We start from the raw sequence: 14,808 nt of genomic DNA, 5'->3' as shown, positions 1-14,808 counted from the left end.
CCGATCGGCCTTCCGACTGCTCTGATTTCCTGCTGCTACACTACCACGACTCTACTACAACTGATTGCCGCCGAGAAGTCGTCCAAACACCGAGCTCGAGCCGACCATCTACAAAAGTTTTTGGTAACACAAATTTAAGTTTTGTATTTAATTTCTGTAAGCGGAAAGTGTAGCTTGTTACACTCTTCTGATTCTTGTGTATTCTATCCCTACTTCCGGTGGTTCCAAAAGAGGTTTTTAGTAGATTATATGTCGATAGGTCCGCGGAGCCTAGGTCTTAGAGTAGGAGTCGCCGAAAGCTCCGAACTAAGTAAAAATTGATTGCGTATTCGTGGCTTTTTCTATTTTCGTGTTTAATTTTCTGCTGCACTTACTTTGATTTTAAAAGAAAAAAGTTTTTAAAAATAATGTGATTTATTCTTCCCCCTTCACGTGCATCTCAATCCAATAGTATGCTCTAAATAACTAAATACTTGCCTTATAATACGTTGTTAGATAGCTTTTGACTTTTGTCTCGATTGGAAGTAAAATATTTTTAGCTATTTCTGTTTTTGTAGATTCATCTAAGACATCTAAGCTTACTGGTTAAATAACAATTAATGAGTGGGTTTTGTCAGTGTTGGTGCCAAATGGAATCCTTTTTAGCATTTTCCTTCTGTTGTATATCATATTGACATTATGATCTTTTAATAGATGATTTTTTGGAGTTCATTGATTATATCTGAACCTTAAAACAGGATTCTGTTGTTAATAAATGTTTGTTATTCCTTTACACTTGCAGAGTAAAAGCTGCTGGAATCCGATGTCCAACTCCATTGCTCTTAAGGCTTCATGTTCTTGTCATGGAATTCATAGGTGCTTGCTCTTTCTTGTATAAGTTCCAGTTATGGACAGGAATCCCCTGTAATATACTATTTGCTTCTTCTAGTTTTCTATTTTCGTTTATTCATCTTAGAAACCATTTTTAACTGCTTTTTGCAATGGTAGCAGATTTTGTACATTTTTTTTTCTTGATTGAATATTTGAAGACAACATGATTCAGTTATGATTTCATTTTATCCTGTGATTCCTGGTGGATATTGCAAAGAATTCATGGCTGTATTAGCTTTATACATTCATCTTTATATACGGTAATTAAATAGGAATGTATTAGCCTTGTTCCCTTGTTCCCTTTGGTAATCTTATCCCTTGAAGACTTGTGATAGTGAACATGAAAGGCTTCAATAGCAATATCACTCAATTCTCCAAAAGTGCAAAGACTGGAATTCCCTTGATAGAAAAGCTTGAACATCTCACCTGAAGCTCTTTGCCTAACTCGAAATCCCTTTTACCATTCACCTGAGACCAAAAAAAATGTGTTTCAGTAATCTCTAATAGCATAAACAGCACATCTCTGATAGCATATAGCAAAATGTTGTAATAGCATTATTAGAACCACCAAACATTGGTGCAAACATCTTAAAGTAACCTTTGCCATCGTCCATCATTTTAAGCAGTTTACCTGAAGTTGACTATTTTGGAAGAAAGTGTGAAAGCCAATCACAAATCGAACATCACAAGCAGTACAAATATCTCTGGACAATTGATGTACCAAGAAGATTTGCAATAGAGAAAGAGAGTACCTCAAATTTGTACATTCCCCGAATTCCACTACTTAGTTCGAGTACTAAACCATGTGCACGGATCTGACAAATCTTTGCTATCAGTTTTTCACCAATCTTCAGTGAACCTGCTTGGACGCTGGGTTTAGGTTTCTCACCTCCTGTGTGGGAAACACTTCCTTGTATGGTACCAGCCTTACCTTTGGTTCCATTGGAAACATTTTTCTCTTTCTTGCTTTGTCTGTTCTGCAAATTTGACTTCCCAGCATCTTGAGATGAATCATAAGGCCTAGGAGATCTGCTAAGCCTTCGAAGAGTGGTTTGGGTAACTCGACCTGCAGCAAATTCCTGAGCTTCACATTCTGCAACACTCCGTATTACTACTGCTGGAGATGAATCTGTGATGGATTGAATCTCATTACTTTCACCTTGTACAACGTCTGTTGACTCGAGATTTTCTGTGCAGGTGGCTACATTCTCTGATGGTGAGGCCCAAACATTCACTGATTGTTTTGCTGAAATAGGATCATGGTTATCTACAGAGCTTTTCTTTGGGCTCGTAGCCTTCAAAGATAGTTTCATGTTTCCCCTTAAATCCTGTCCGATGCACATTACAGACAACTCTTGTCCAACAGATAAAACATCAGAAACTTTTGATACCTGACAAAGAAAACATCAACCAGATGATTGAATCTAATAAAATATGGAACTAACAATCATCAAGGAATGAACCAATATAATGGGGAAAATGATCTAATAGAACAAATGATCTCCATAATAAGTTCAAAATTTTTCCTTTCTAACCGGAGGCAATTGCTTCAGTCTGTAGCTCATAAATTGCCAGACAATATCACACAATGAAGCTACAGCAAGAATTGCGAATTGAGCAATAACAGAATTCTTAGTTACTATATACTATAAAATCATCAGCAAAAAATATATGACAAGTATGAAATTCTTTTTACAAGTGTTGGATTCACACCCTTAGCGCCTCTTAGCTTCTAGTATCATTTTTCCAAATTAGGCTAATGAGCCTTGACAAATAAAAAAATTTCACAGTTATGCTAATGCAAGTAACAAGTTAGAACAGTCCATGCTGAAAGATGTGAGACAAAAATTATCACTTAATGACCATGAGTACAGCATTTTTCTAGTTTGAGAAGTTGAGTTCAAAATTAAGGAAAAAACACACACAAAAAAAAAAGGGATGTTGGGTGTATACATGTACAGTACCACAAGAGGAAAAATATGCTCAACAAACATCCAAAAATAGTTCATGCAATCCTACCGTTGGAATATTGTACGAAAATCAAAGTCCAATGGAGAACCAACACCAAATACTGGCTAAGCTCAGTTAACAAATACAACTAATACAAGATCAGTAAATCCAAATTGAGATGGAGATTAATGTAATGGAGGTTGATAAAACCTCTGAGTATCCCATCCAGATCAAGATATACAAATTACTTAGGGATCATTTTTCTTCATGTTTGGGTCACAAGTAGTGTAAAATACCGGAAAAATGACGATTTTTAATAAGGGGATTTTCCGGAATTTTTGGACATTTTTCGGGAATTTTTCGGAGCTCGTATGGACAAGTTAACGGGGACAAAAATAGGGTCCGGGAAAGCCCTGTTTAGGTTACCCTGTTTTAATGAGGAAAAGATTTATTTTCTTTTCCTTTTCCTTTTCTTTTTCTTTTTCTTTATATTTTTCTTTATTTCCTCTCCGTTTCTTCCCCGTGCCCTCACCCGCGCCTCTCTTCTCCCTCATTCTCGACCCCGGCGCCGAAAAGCCCTAACCGCTCGGCTGCGGTTTCCTTCTCTTCTCTTTTCTCCCGACGCTGATCCCACCTCTTCTCCTTCCTCTCGGAGCCGACCACCTATTCCTCTTCTTCCCGAGGCCGATCGATTTCCTCTCCTCTGCCCGACGCCAACTCGAGCCATTCTTCATCGAGCGACCGCCGACCGAGCCTGCTTCCATCTCTTTGCGGACACCAGGGGCCGTCGGAAATCGAGCATCTGAACCCTAGGTCTGGTTCCTGGGCGCCGGCCGAAGATTTCCTTCCTCCTCCGGCCGTGCGAGCACAAGGGATGCAGATCCCTTGCCGACAGCCGATTTCCCTTCATCTTCCGGCCACTGCTTTGCACTCCTCAGCCTTGTTGCCGGTCACCGTGTTGTTCCTCTGTGCTGTGCCCTAGATTTTCTTGTTCTGCCGGATTCAAACCAGACAGTGGTGAGGTGAGCAGCTTGTCTTTGTTGTTCCTATGTATTAGATCACTGATTGTAGTACTCTTCCGAGTTGAGGTTGGGTTACAGATTCAATCAGTAGCACTTGAACCTCTTGGATTACGGCAAGTGCTGATTTTTGGGTATTTTGATTTAGGGATCAGTTATCAGCGGCTGAGGGAAAACGATTGGCACTATTGTAGGTACGGCAGATTTGGGTATGTACTGTTCGTATCATATGTCATGCTAGTTGGATCATTTTTAGCTTCGGACAACATTGATTTTGAGTGATCCACAGTTCCGATGATCCCGCTTCGCGGTGACGCCCTCGGGCCGTATCCCACCAGCGGTCACTTGATTGTGAATTGAGGTAAGGAGTATGTAACTGGTTTTGGATGTAGATCAAAATAAATTTGGATTATTTGATTGGTTGATATATGTGTCGAATTAGGACTAAATCGGGTAAGATGCTATGATTAACCATGTTTATTACAAGTCCTAATTCGAATGGATTAGAAACGATTGAGGAGTTAAATGATTCAATTAGGGTTTATAATTGGATCTGAGTTTATATTAGCTTCTTGAGGATTTGATTTAGCTAATTTATTTATATGTATTTAGCTAAATTTGGATACCATGTGTTACAGGACTTTGATTCGAGACGGTGTCTCGACGAGGATTTATTCGGATACGATCTTTCTTAGTGGAGGCGGGTACTTTGACTTATGTCTTTTGATATGCATAATAAAGTGTTTAACATATAGCAATGATTGTGTTATCCTTTTGATTCGGTTGGTCACTACATGATCTGTTACATGTTGTTTGTTTATTTATTATGCACTGCATGTTATTATTGATCTGACCATACATGCTTTCGGTAGTGACCCAACCATGTGATACATCATGTTCAGGACCTAGGGTTTATATGATACCCTATCTGTTTGTGTACCTTCCATCTGATACATTGATTTGTGGTACACCTTTTATTTATGTATGGATCTTGCTATGCTATTCATGAGATTGCCATGCTTAGTATCATGCATCATGTTTGCATGCTGTGCGATTGTCGGCTTCACTTTGGTTGAGCCCATCGCCAGTTACATGTACTGCACACACCACCCATGGATTAGTTGTATATCTGGCTGGTGTGTGGCGGTTCTGCTATTTGGCTCCGTTGGTCAGGTGACTCAGCGTGTTGGCTCCGTTGGCATTTAGGAGCAGCGTGGTAGCCGGCAGATGGTGGACTCTGTTTGGCTCCGTTGGTCGGGAGACTCGGCATGGTAGCCGGCAGAGATTTCCTCCCCGTCATCGTGTACCCATTTATGATTTGGGGGGAGAATCATTCAATTAAAGTCCTAATTAAATGATGTCAGTATGATACTTATTTATGCATTTTATTGTTGTGATTACTATGTCATTATATACGTCGATTACCATTTCTTTGAGATCTATCTTTGATACGGACATGCTCATTGGAGCTAACTTCCTGGACTGGTACAAACTTGAGATTAGTTCTTAAACAAGAACGATTACTGTACGTCTTATAGCAGTCAATTCCTGAAGCACCCCGCCTCCATTGTTGATATTTTCAGGTTGAGGCTGTCCGGAGCAGTTCCAGTCGCTGGCCCCCCATATGCACGTAGAGCTAGTTCTCTACTAGTTCGTTATTGGTTTTATTTTGGCCTTTTTTCTATATCAGACTTTGTTTTAGTATTCTCTTTGGATTTTTCCTATAGATATTGTATGGATTGACACCTTTTTATGGATTTTTGATATGGTATTGGATTTCATTCTACTACGTACCTGCCTGGACGGCAGAAGAGGTGAGTTCGTTGGATTTGAGCTTTACGAGTGTAGTGGAGTAGGGTGGATTTTGAGTCAGAGTCCTATTGTTATTGATTACTATTATTAACTGCGTGGTTGTGACAGCCAGAGGCTGAATATCTTTATAAACTGCGTGGTGTTTGTTTTTTATTTATTGTTATCATTCCAGCCGCCTGTGGCTGATGTATATGTGAGATGTTTGAGCCACACGGTCACCAATAGAAGTATACCGTGGTTCCACATGAGATCGAGATTGTTACCGTCGGGAGTAGACGGAGTCAATAGAAGAGGCTTGTAACCTCCTTTGTTTGGCCGATATTTCCGGAGATACGTTGAGGGTTTCTCACGGATTGCTATGTCACTTACACGCCTGACCATGAAAGGCGTGAAGTTTATTTAGACTGAGGATTTCAAGATCAGCTTCTAGGAGCTGAAGCGAAGACTAGTGTCGGCTTCGATTTTTGGTTTTTACTTTCTAGAGAGGACGGATTTGTCCTCTACACCGACACGTTTCTACAGGGTATGGGTGCTGTTCTGTTGCAGCACGGTTGAGTATTCTTATATACTTCTTGATAGTTGGGGGAGCCTGAGAAGAAAATACTCAGTTCATGATCTGGAGTTGACTGCTATTATTTTTGCCCGAAGATTTGGCGGCAGTACCTGTATGATATTACATTGAGATTCTCACTGACCATCGGAGTCTCAAATATCTGTTTCACTCAGAAGGAACTTAATCTTCGACCGAGGAGATAGATGGAGTTCCTGAAGGATTATGATTGTACCATTAGCTATCACCTGGGAAAAGCTAATGTGGTTGTCGATGCACTTAGCCAGAAGTAGCTTGCCACCGAGTTGTGGTCACAGATTTGATTCAGGGTTTATTCGAGTTAGACCTTGAGGAGCAGGGATAGACTGAGCAGGGTATTCTTATTGCCATAGATGCTCAGTCGTCGATCAGGACGAGAATCCGTGAGGCCCAGTTGTTGGGACCTTATAGAGCTCAACATGAGGCAGAGTTGATCCGTATTATCAGACGGAGGATGTTAGAGGCATAAGGCTGCCAGTAGAGTTATGCTGACCGGAGTCGGAGACTCTTAGAGTTCTCCATTTGTGACCATGTATTTCTGCGAGTTTCACCCATGAAAGGGGTGAAGAGATTTGGCCTCAGTGGTAAGCTAGCTCCGCGTTACATTGGTCCTTTCGAGATCTTGGAGAGGATCGGAGCGGTAGTTTACCATCTGACACTACCACCGTTCCGGACAGGTGTTCAAGACATATTTTGTGTATCTATGCTGAGAAGATACATAGTAGACCCAGCTCACGTGTTGGCTGATATTCCAGTTCCAGTTCAGCCTGACATTACTTATGAGGAGGTTCCGGTACGGATTTTGGATCGGAAAGAGTGTAAGTTGTGGAACAAGACTATCCTGGTTAAAGTCGGATGACAGCATCATTCAGACGAGGAGGCTACTTGGGAGCTCGAGGATACTATCCGAGCTCGATATCCCCATCTTTTCACTTGAGGTATGTGAGTTTATTTACCGTTCAGCATTTATTATTATTATCTGTTATTAGTACTTGCTGATGGTAGATACTGAAATTTGGGGACCAAATTTTTATTAGTGGGGAGAATGTAAAATAAGGGAATTTTCCGGAATTTTTGACATTTTTCGGGAATTTTTCGGAGCTCGTATGGACAAGTTAACGGGGACAAAAACAGGGTCCAGGAAAGCCTGTTTAGGTTACCCTGTTTTAATGAGGAAAAGATTTATTTTCTTTTCCTTTTCCTTTTCTTTTCTTTTTCTTTATATTTTTCTTTATTTCCTCTCCGTTTCTTCCCGTGCCCTCACCCGCGCCTCTCTTCTCCCTCATTCTCGACCCCGGCGCCGAAAAGCCCTAACCGCTCGGCTGCGGTTTCCTTCTCTTCTCTTTTCTCCCGACGCCGATCCCACCTCTTCTCCTTCCTCTCGGCGCCGACCACCTATTCCTCTTCTTCCCGAGGCCGATCGATTTCCTCTCCTCTGCCCGACGCCAACTCGAGCCATTCTTCATCGAGCGACCGCCGACCGAGCCTGCTTCCATCTCTTTGCGGACACCAGGGGCCGTCGGAAATCGAGCATCTGAACCCTAGGTCTGGTTCCTGGGCGCCGGCCGAAGATTTCCTTCCTCCTCCGGCCGTCAGCCCTAGTGCCGGTCACCGTGTTGTTCCTCTGTGCTGTGCCCTAGATTTTCTTGTTCTGCCGGATTCAAACCAGACAGTGGTGAGGTGAGCAGCTTGTCTTTGTTGTTCCTATGTATTAGATCACTGATTGTAGTACTCTTCCGAGTTGAGGTTGGGTTACAGATTCAATCAGTAGCACTTGAACCTCTTGGATTACGGCAAGTGCTGATTTTTGGGTATTTTGATTTAGGGATCAGTTATCAGCGGCTGAGGGAAAACGATTGGCACTATTGTAGGTACGGCAGATTTGGGTATGTACTGTTCGTATCATATGTCATGCTAGTTGGATCATTTTTAGCTTCGGACAACATTGATTTTGAGTGATCCACAGTTCCGATGATCCCGCTTCGGCGGTGACGCCCTCGGGCCGTATCCCACCAGCGGTCACTTGATTGTGAATTGAGGTCAGGAGTATGTACTTGGTTTTGGATGTAGATCAAAATAAATTTGGATTATTTGATTGGTTGATATATGTGTCGAATTAGGACTAAATCGGGTAAGATGCTATGATTAACCATGTTTATTACAAGTCCTAATTCGAATGGATTAGAAACGATTGAGGAGTTAAATGATTCAATTAGGGTTTATAATTGGATCTGAGTTTATATTAGCTTCTTGAGGATTTGATTTAGCTAATTTATTTATATGTATTTAGCTAAATTTGGATACCATGTGTTACAGGACTTTGATTCGAGACGGTGTCTCGACGAGGATTTATTCGGATACGATCTTTCTTAGTGGAGGCGGGTACTTTGACTTATGTCTTTTGATATGCATAATAAAGTGTTTAACATATAGCAATGATTGTGTTATCCTTTTGATTCGGTTGGTCACTACATGATCTGTTACATGTTGTTTGTTTATTTATTATGCACTGCATGTTATTATTGACCTGACCATACATGCTTTCGGTAGTGACCCAACCATGTGATACATCATGTTCAGGACCTAGGGTTTATATGATACCCTATCTGTTTGTGTACCTTCCATCTGATACATTGATTTGTGGTACACCTTTTATTTATGTATGGATCTTGCTATGCTATTCATGAGATTGTCATGCTTAGTATCATGCATCATGTTTGCATGCTGTGCGATTGTCGGCTTCACTTTGGTTGAGCCCATCGCCAGTTACATGTACTGCACACACCACCCATGGATTAGTTGTATATCTGGCTGGTGTGTGGCGGTTCTGCTGTTTGGCTCCGTTGGTCTGAGGACTCAGCGTGGTAGCCGGCAGTCAGTTCCGCTCTGTTTGGCTCCGTTGGCATTTAGGGTAGCAGCGTGGTAGCCGGCAGATGGTGGACTCTGTTTGGCTCCGTTGGTCAGGAGACTCAGCGTGGTAGCCGGCAGAGATTTCCTCCCCGTCGTCGTGTACCGGGAGATGAGAGCATTGAGCTCCCCCATTTATGATTTGGGGCCAGAGGACAGGAGTACTCCGACAGCATTCCGTCCACTCAGTCACTGTCAGGAGCAGTGATGTCCGAGTGCATGGTCACCGTATGCATTTATTGCATTTATTATTGTGATTACTGCACTTATACGCTGCATTTGTATGGATGCATTTGATTGACATGCATACTGATTATGATTTCTTGATCGGCGACTTGTTACCTTTGTACTTGATCCGGTTAGTCGATTATCTCCGATTTCGTTTGATTGCATTTATTCCTTCTCGTATTCAGGTGTACGCATGATTAGTGTTATCTGTTATTTATTTTATTATGCATATCAGTTGTACTGCTGAGTGTTGGACTCACCCGCCTCCATTGTTGATATTTTCAGGTTGGTTCCAGTCGCTGGCCCCCCATATGCACGTAGAGCTAGTTCTCTACTAGTTCGTTATTGGTTTTATTTTGGCCTTTTTCTATATCAGACTTTGTTTTAGTATTGTCTTTGGATTTTTCCTATAGATATTGTATGGATTGACACCTTTTTATGGATTTTTGATATGGTATTGGATTTCATTCTACTACGTACCTGCCTGGACGGCAGAAGAGGTGAGTTCGTTGGATTTGAGCTTTACGAGTGTAGTGGAGTAGGGTGGATTTTGAGTCAGAGTCCTATTGTTATTGATTACTATTATTAACTGCGTGGTTGTGACAGCCAGAGGCTGAATATCTTTATAAACTGCGTAGTGTTTGTTTTTTATTTATTGTTATCATTCCAGCCGAATATGGCTGATGTATATGTGATATGTAGAAAGTTTCATATTGTCCGCCGTACAGGGGAGATGCTGCCGAAATTTCTTCGGACAGAGACTCCTCTGGGGCGTGACAAGTAGGGCTTCATGTTTTTTTTTAAAAAAAAAAGGTGATCTAGTCAGAATTTGTTCAAACATCTCAAATTTTAGAACTTTGACTTGGACCCAATTAAAATAACCACAAACATGAGCAATTAAACCTGGTTTAAATCTTAAATTTTATCCATAAATCAACAGTCTTATCTAACTTAGTAGCTTCTATTGAGACTTTGACACCAAAATGGACCCTAGTAATTGTTTCCTAATTAAAAAGATTATAGGCTTTGCTTGCCCTGAATCTACATCATATTGAGATTTAAATTTTTAAAAAAAATAGTAAAGTTTTGGTTCAAGCAAATTACTGGCCAAGGCTAAATCTGACCTGAGTTATAAACTCCTAGCCTATGGGGAAAAAACATTATCCTGGGAATCAACATTTCTATGATTTTGGCACATGACATAGGTTAGAATAAATCCAAGGGCATATAGCAAATCTCATGGTGAATCAAATCTCATGGTCTAGAAAGGGTCAATGCAATGCAGGCCTATCCCTGAACAGTAAAATGATTTTTTTTACTTGCCACTGTACCAAGGCCTGCCCTCACAAAATTAAAATATCATTCTTGTTGCTGTGCAAGAAATTTAACCCGTCAAAAGAATACAGACATGCACCATGGCATCGCCAAATGCATAGGCTGTTTTAAACAATCACAGCTGCCATAGAGACATGCTGATCAACAATTAAAGCACAAAATCATGTACTAAAAAACTGGTGTGGTGCATTCATGTGGTACAAACATAGTGACACACTCATCTCGTACAAATGTCTTTCATAACAAAATGATAAGGAAATGCAAAAAACAGAATGGCAAGACTTACTGGTTCATGTGTCAACTCAGAAATGTGAAGAAGACCCTGTTGACCTCCATTGAACTCAATAAAAGCACCATATTCTTTAATTGAAGAAACAACACCTTTGTACGTGCCACCAACTTCAATTTCACGTCCTATAAGAAAAGTGATCTGCAACAATATATCAGTTTGCAGTCAAATGGAACTTTGCAAGTGCAATGGTTTCAGAAACATTTAATATCGTGTTGGCTACATTTGAGAATAAATAACAACAGCAATTAGACACTTTTGGATAATAAAAAAACAATCAATGAAAGCAGGAAATGCAACTGAAAATAAAACCGACTGTCTAAATAATGACAATTCACAAACCTGTCAAATGAATAATGTGCCTCCAAATTTATGTTCTAATAAGAAGTTCATATACTATGATTGAAAGGGTAACAATTGAGAAGTAGAATGGGCAAAAGAAATAGGAGAGTACTTTACAAAGATAAGTCTGAAAGGTGCATCAAGTCCGAATCATATACTATCATTTCCAAGCAGGTTTCAAGACAATACCTTTTCTTGAGCTTTTTCCATAATAGATCCAGTTTTTGCTACAATAGTGACAGTCCCATCACTCACAGAAACACGTGCACCTTGAAAGAGTAAAGTAAAGATTAGTCTATGAAAAACCATGCCCACATATTAACCAAACTCTAGGCATAATTCTGATTTGCAGTGTCAATTAGCACATGTTAACTGAAGTCATTCGCCTAAACTTAACAAGCATGAATAAAAAGATTTCAATAAACATAACTTTTAAAGAGAAGAACATAAAGGAAGGATGCACTGAGTGGACTATCACCATTTATCGATAGGATTTGTGCACAAGGCATTCACTATGTAACTAGTACAAGAGCACCTACCAGCATGCATCAGGCCTGATTGATACTAACACGGGATACAGTTTTACTAACTATAGCATATAAACATTTTCTATATTTATGTAGTATAATACAGCATGCAAACACTAATTATAGCACAAATGAAACAATGCCTTATGTGAAAATCTTATTAATTATACAAGGATCAAGTTTCATGAATAATTGCTCTAAAGTGCCTGAAAGAGAATTAGAAGCGCCAACAGTTATTAGCATATTGAAGAACAATAACTGATAACACAGCAAAAGTTGCTGTTTCTTACTTCGCTGAGAATATTCAAGCCAAAGACTTTTCCACAGAGATGTGAAGAATGGTCTTCATGCATCAATAGAATATGTTGAATCAAAATGAATTTAGAGCATTGCTACAGATCTTCAACTTTAAGAACTACCCAGACAAGAACAGATTGAGTTAATTGATTCTTTTCTCAGCTGTGTAAATGTCTATTAAATAATTATAATGGATTAAGATTTTCTCCTCCAATGTGGGATAATGTTCAGCCAAAACACCAAATTTACAACTGGAAAACACAGGAAACCAAAGGCATTAGTTTTGATTTGGCACCTGTTTCTTGTTCAATCCGCTTTCTTTGAAAATTCAAAAAACCAATAGATCGCCGAAGAGATTCAGGATTAAGTTTGAAGGTGGCTGCAGAGAGGTAGGTTGTTAGAAAAGAAAAACAAGTTTTTCCTTTAAAAAAAAGGTTAGTAACAAACAAATCAATTATAAAGGAAAAAAGAAGAGTGAAAAACCTAATCTAGGTGTGCTTCCATCGCCCATTGTACGAGGTGCACTTATTTTCTCTTCCATGCGATTAAGAATTTGAATCCGGCCCTTTCTTGCAGGTTCTAAACTCTCACAAATAATGTCTAGAGGTATTCCAGCAGGTTTTATATCTAGTTGGATTGCAGTAATCCCTTTCCTAGTTCCTGAAATTTTGAAGTCCATGTCCCCAAGGTGATCTTCAAGACCCTGTAAACAGAAGAATCAAGTATAACAACAAGCATGTTGAGGAACAAAGCTATGCTAAGGAATGGAAGTATGTCTTCTATTGGTAAGGGAAGGGATAGAGAGAAAGATTAAAGAGATAAGTAAGATATGAAAAAGGTCAAACAAAATCTATCTTTGACCAGTTCGACCATTGTAACATATTGGTGGTACAGTCTTGTATATAGAAACAGAGACGTTTGACAAAGGCAATATGCACTTACCAATATGTCTGTCAGTATACGATAATCAGTAATGTTTCCAGTGGTTGGATCCACATCACTAATAAGACCCACTGAAACTCCAGCGACATGTTCCCTTACTGGAATACCAGCATCCATCAAAGCCATACTCCCTACAGAGAATATATAAAGATGCACCAGAATTTTAGCAAGTAAAAAACATGCTAAATGCAAAAATAGCATTTTATGTACAACTGAAACATTAAATATATTTAAGCAAAAAAAAAATCTGTAATTGAAAGATCAATAGAAAGATGAGTGCACAATTGACAAAGTGATGGTACCTCCACATACTGTGGCCATTGATGTTGAACCGTCAGAAGCCATAACTTCCGAATTCACACGAACAGTGTATGGAAAATCATCCTCTGGAGGTAGCACAGCAAGCAAAGCTTTCTCAGCAAGAGTTCCTGTTAAAGGAAAACATGCCATAGTAACCATCCCGAAAAGGAAAATAATTTTAAAAACTTGAGAAACATTATATAATCTGCCAAATATATAAAACACTCTTAAGGTGAGTAAATGCATCCAAGCAAATTCTTAATAAGATATTATTCCATTCCATGTGATCTGGTATATACTGCTTTGAATATGAAAGTGATAAAATATAAGCAGAGGTGCAGATAAGATTCTTTCGAGTCTCATCTATTTGCACATGATCTTGAATGTTATGAGTACCATTACTGACCTAATAATACAACATAAAGAAAAAAGAAAAGTCCAACCATTACTCTGACCCAATAATATAACGCAAGCAAAAAAAATACAATTTCTACAACTTGTGACTCACCTATATAATAATTTGAAGTTGAAGTTAAAAAAACAAGTAGCGGAAATACCAAAAAAGAACCAGGAAAAGAGGAAGAGGGATAAACAATCTTATATGATGATCTATAGGAATATTATGTCAGATCAGCCATTAAAGTTAAAACATGTCCCTTTTATGCAATGCAATATTGTCACATCATTTGAGCTTGGTCACAGTGTTCCCAGAATTCGAGAGTGATGATACACAGCAGTAAGTTGAAAGCAATTAAGTTTAATAAATTAAAGCGAGATATCCCTCTAGTTTTAGCTAGTAATTCTAGTTCACTTACCATTAAATTCTCTTTAAATATGTTCATATAATCATAACAATATTTCTTTTTTCTATCCCTTGTTGGGGCTAAAACTGAATTTCCAAAAGACAACATCATAATCCATCTTTTTAGACAGCTCATTGGATTCACTGCATTATTCTCATCTCGACTCTAGTGGTTCCACTGAGTTCTTTGTTCTTGTTTCTTCTACATGATCTGCACTTCATCAGACGGAACAGTTATAATTCCAAATGCATAACACAAACCACTGATAGAATGTGCCAGCAGGCAAGTATTAACAAATGAATAAAAAATTTAGAGCCAAAAATACAAAGAAAATAAATGTTCATTTCACATTTAGGTTGGCTATGAAACATTCCCAACTTCCGTCAAAATTAGTGCACCCAGCCCCAAAGAGCAAAGGCTAACTGGCACATTCTCGAGTACAATTCATTGTGTATGTTAAAGGCCACATCACATCATACCAAGAATATAACGAAAAGTAATGTCTATATAGGGCAGCCCGGTGCACAATGCTCCCACCAAGACACGTCCCAAGGAAGAGATAAACCACATTAGATCTATTGTATGTAGTCTTATCCTA

At 39.3% G+C, this 14,808-nt stretch overlaps 1 protein-coding gene and 2 long non-coding RNA genes across 3 annotated transcripts in view; 2 read left to right on the top strand and 1 right to left on the bottom strand.

The window, feature by feature from the left end:
- Positions 1-1,021: 1,021 nt before the first annotated feature.
- The window catches only part of LOC122021112 (polyribonucleotide nucleotidyltransferase 2, mitochondrial-like), a 77,257-nt gene continuing 63,470 nt past the window's right edge, over positions 1,022-14,808 (bottom strand). The window contains exons 19-26 of the mRNA XM_042579199.1: positions 13,410-13,535; positions 13,108-13,238; positions 12,649-12,868; positions 12,461-12,544; positions 11,531-11,610; positions 10,997-11,140; positions 1,623-2,261; positions 1,022-1,338 (exon numbers count right to left, since the gene is read on the bottom strand). Coding sequence (XP_042435133.1) covers positions 1,237-1,338; positions 1,623-2,261; positions 10,997-11,140; positions 11,531-11,610; positions 12,461-12,544; positions 12,649-12,868; positions 13,108-13,238; positions 13,410-13,535 — 1,526 coding nt within the window. The 3' untranslated portion in view covers positions 1,022-1,236. The remainder of the gene's footprint in view (positions 1,339-1,622; positions 2,262-10,996; positions 11,141-11,530; positions 11,611-12,460; positions 12,545-12,648; positions 12,869-13,107; positions 13,239-13,409; positions 13,536-14,808) is intronic.
- On the top strand, positions 3,825-4,145 carry LOC122021114. The gene is made up of 3 exons (XR_006122452.1): positions 3,825-3,842; positions 3,988-4,048; positions 4,129-4,145. It is a non-coding gene; the product is annotated as an uncharacterized LOC122021114 (long non-coding RNA).
- On the top strand, positions 7,903-8,735 carry LOC122021113. The gene is made up of 4 exons (XR_006122451.1): positions 7,903-7,920; positions 8,066-8,126; positions 8,207-8,279; positions 8,557-8,735. It is a non-coding gene; the product is annotated as an uncharacterized LOC122021113 (long non-coding RNA).

Source organism: Zingiber officinale, chromosome 9A (assembly GCF_018446385.1).
Source record: "Zingiber officinale cultivar Zhangliang chromosome 9A, Zo_v1.1, whole genome shotgun sequence".
NCBI classification, from domain to species: Eukaryota; Viridiplantae; Streptophyta; class Magnoliopsida; order Zingiberales; family Zingiberaceae; genus Zingiber; species Zingiber officinale.
Note: the sequence above shows the minus strand (reverse complement) of the source record. Positions and strands in the feature narration are given on the sequence as shown.